The 1,621-nt window shown below is 36.0% G+C and overlaps 1 protein-coding gene across 1 annotated transcript in view; it reads left to right on the top strand.

Annotated features, from left to right (window-relative positions):
- LOC104386950 (protein-glutamine gamma-glutamyltransferase 5-like) overlaps nt 1-390 on the top strand; it is a 12,419-nt gene extending 12,029 nt beyond the window's left edge. Inside the window, exon 12 of the mRNA XM_009995632.1 lies at nt 386-390. Within this exon, the coding sequence (XP_009993934.1) occupies nt 386-390 (5 nt within the window). The remainder of the gene's footprint in view (nt 1-385) is intronic.
- Nucleotides 391-1,621: the final 1,231 nt, after the last annotated feature.

Genomic DNA, 1,621 nt, shown 5'->3' with positions numbered 1-1,621 from the left:
TGCTGTCCTTGGGAAGATGCAAAGAGATGGCAGCAGATCTGCCTTGCCTCTTCACCTAACAGACATTGGGCCCCTGAGCCCACTGTGGCTGAGGTCAGTTCTGCTTGCCCTGATATTTCCTTAGTTATGAGGTGAGGAAAACTCTGAAGGGTCATGGAGTAATTAAATCATTACCAATCAACTGAAGAGTTGCATTGTTGGTTTTTGGTTGGTTGGGGTTTCTTTGTTTAGTTTCTTTGATTATTGTTTTTTTAAAAGCAATTATAATAAATGTAATATTGCTTCTCTTGATGCATTACAATTCCAGTATCAGGAATCCACAAGTCAGATATGAAAGGCTGCAAAACTCAATGAATTATTAATAATAATTTATTGGCTTTTACAGCTTAATGGTTTTCACACAGCATATTCCAAAAATTTCCTCATAATGTATTGAATGCATTTAGGTCCATGGAAAAGCTTTAATTTCAAGGCTGTGCCTTTTTGATTCAAGATAGCTAGGAAGCTTCTGTCAGTAGACCTGAAATAGAGAACAAGTCAGTATCCTTTCTTTCTAACACTGAGCACTCCCAACTGTAAGGTTAAGAAGGTGAATGAAAATGTAGTATGTCTTCTTCAGATAATTGGTGCCTTTTCAATGCCAGCCTTCTCCCAGTGTTTTAGGAAGCAAAATAACACATAATGGAACTGTTTCCAAATTTTGGATTTGCTCACAATAATTTTGGATTTGCTGACAACACCTCCCATTATATTCCTCTAGTGCTCTGTTATTTTTAGTAGCAAGTGTTAGTGGGGTTTTGTGGTGAGATAATTTGGTTGGTGCTGCAGAATCTTCAGTCATGTAGCAATAGTATTTCAGTAGTATAGCTGTAGTTCTCATACCTTGACATTGTGATGAGACTGAATATTTTGAAAAGGTGAGGTGTCAGATGTTACCTATGGATTTACCAGCTTTGTCAAATACATATTACTTCTGAGTATGGTAAAAGAAATCCTTGCTTGGATGTTGTAGTAGAGTGGTCACAACTCAGTTACTTGTTTTTTTTACACAGTTTCAGTAGTTTCTGTTGGGTACTTGCTAAGAATGTATTTGCCTGACTGACAATAAAAATACTAATCTAGAAAAACACTCTAATTCTGTTGGGTTTTTTTGATTGGTTTGGGTTATTTTTTTTTGTGGTGTGTTTTTGTTTTGTTTTGTGTGTGTGGTTTTTTTTTTCTGGAATGTGATATCTTCCTTCCCCTAAAGTCTGAAACCCAGGCTTCAAAGTGGATCTGAATTCAGGGGAAATCTAGAGATATCCTACTATACCTGAAATACTCAGTTTGATATTTAAAGGAAAAATTCAACCACCCTCTTTGTTTACAATAAAGCATTCCACTCGCAAAGGAGAGATGCAAAGTCTCCAACCTATGTTCTATAAGGTAAATCCTATCATAGGAGGCATGGTTTAAATTTCCGTGAACTTTCTGGGGTTTCTTTTGCATTTTTTTTGAGTTTGGGTTGGTTTGTTGGGTTTTTTTGTTGACTTGGGTTTTGGGGTTTTTTGATTGTTTTTTTTATTTTCTTTTTCAAAACTGACATATTTGGCTGCCTCAAATGCACTTTCTTGAAGTAGAA

This window comes from Chaetura pelagica, unplaced genomic scaffold (genome assembly GCF_000747805.2).
Source record: "Chaetura pelagica isolate M959 unplaced genomic scaffold, ChaPel_1.0 scaffold63, whole genome shotgun sequence".
NCBI lineage: Eukaryota > Metazoa > Chordata > Aves > Apodiformes > Apodidae > Chaetura > Chaetura pelagica.
The sequence above is the reverse complement of the archived record's forward strand: the minus strand, read 5'-3'. Positions and strand labels throughout refer to the sequence as shown.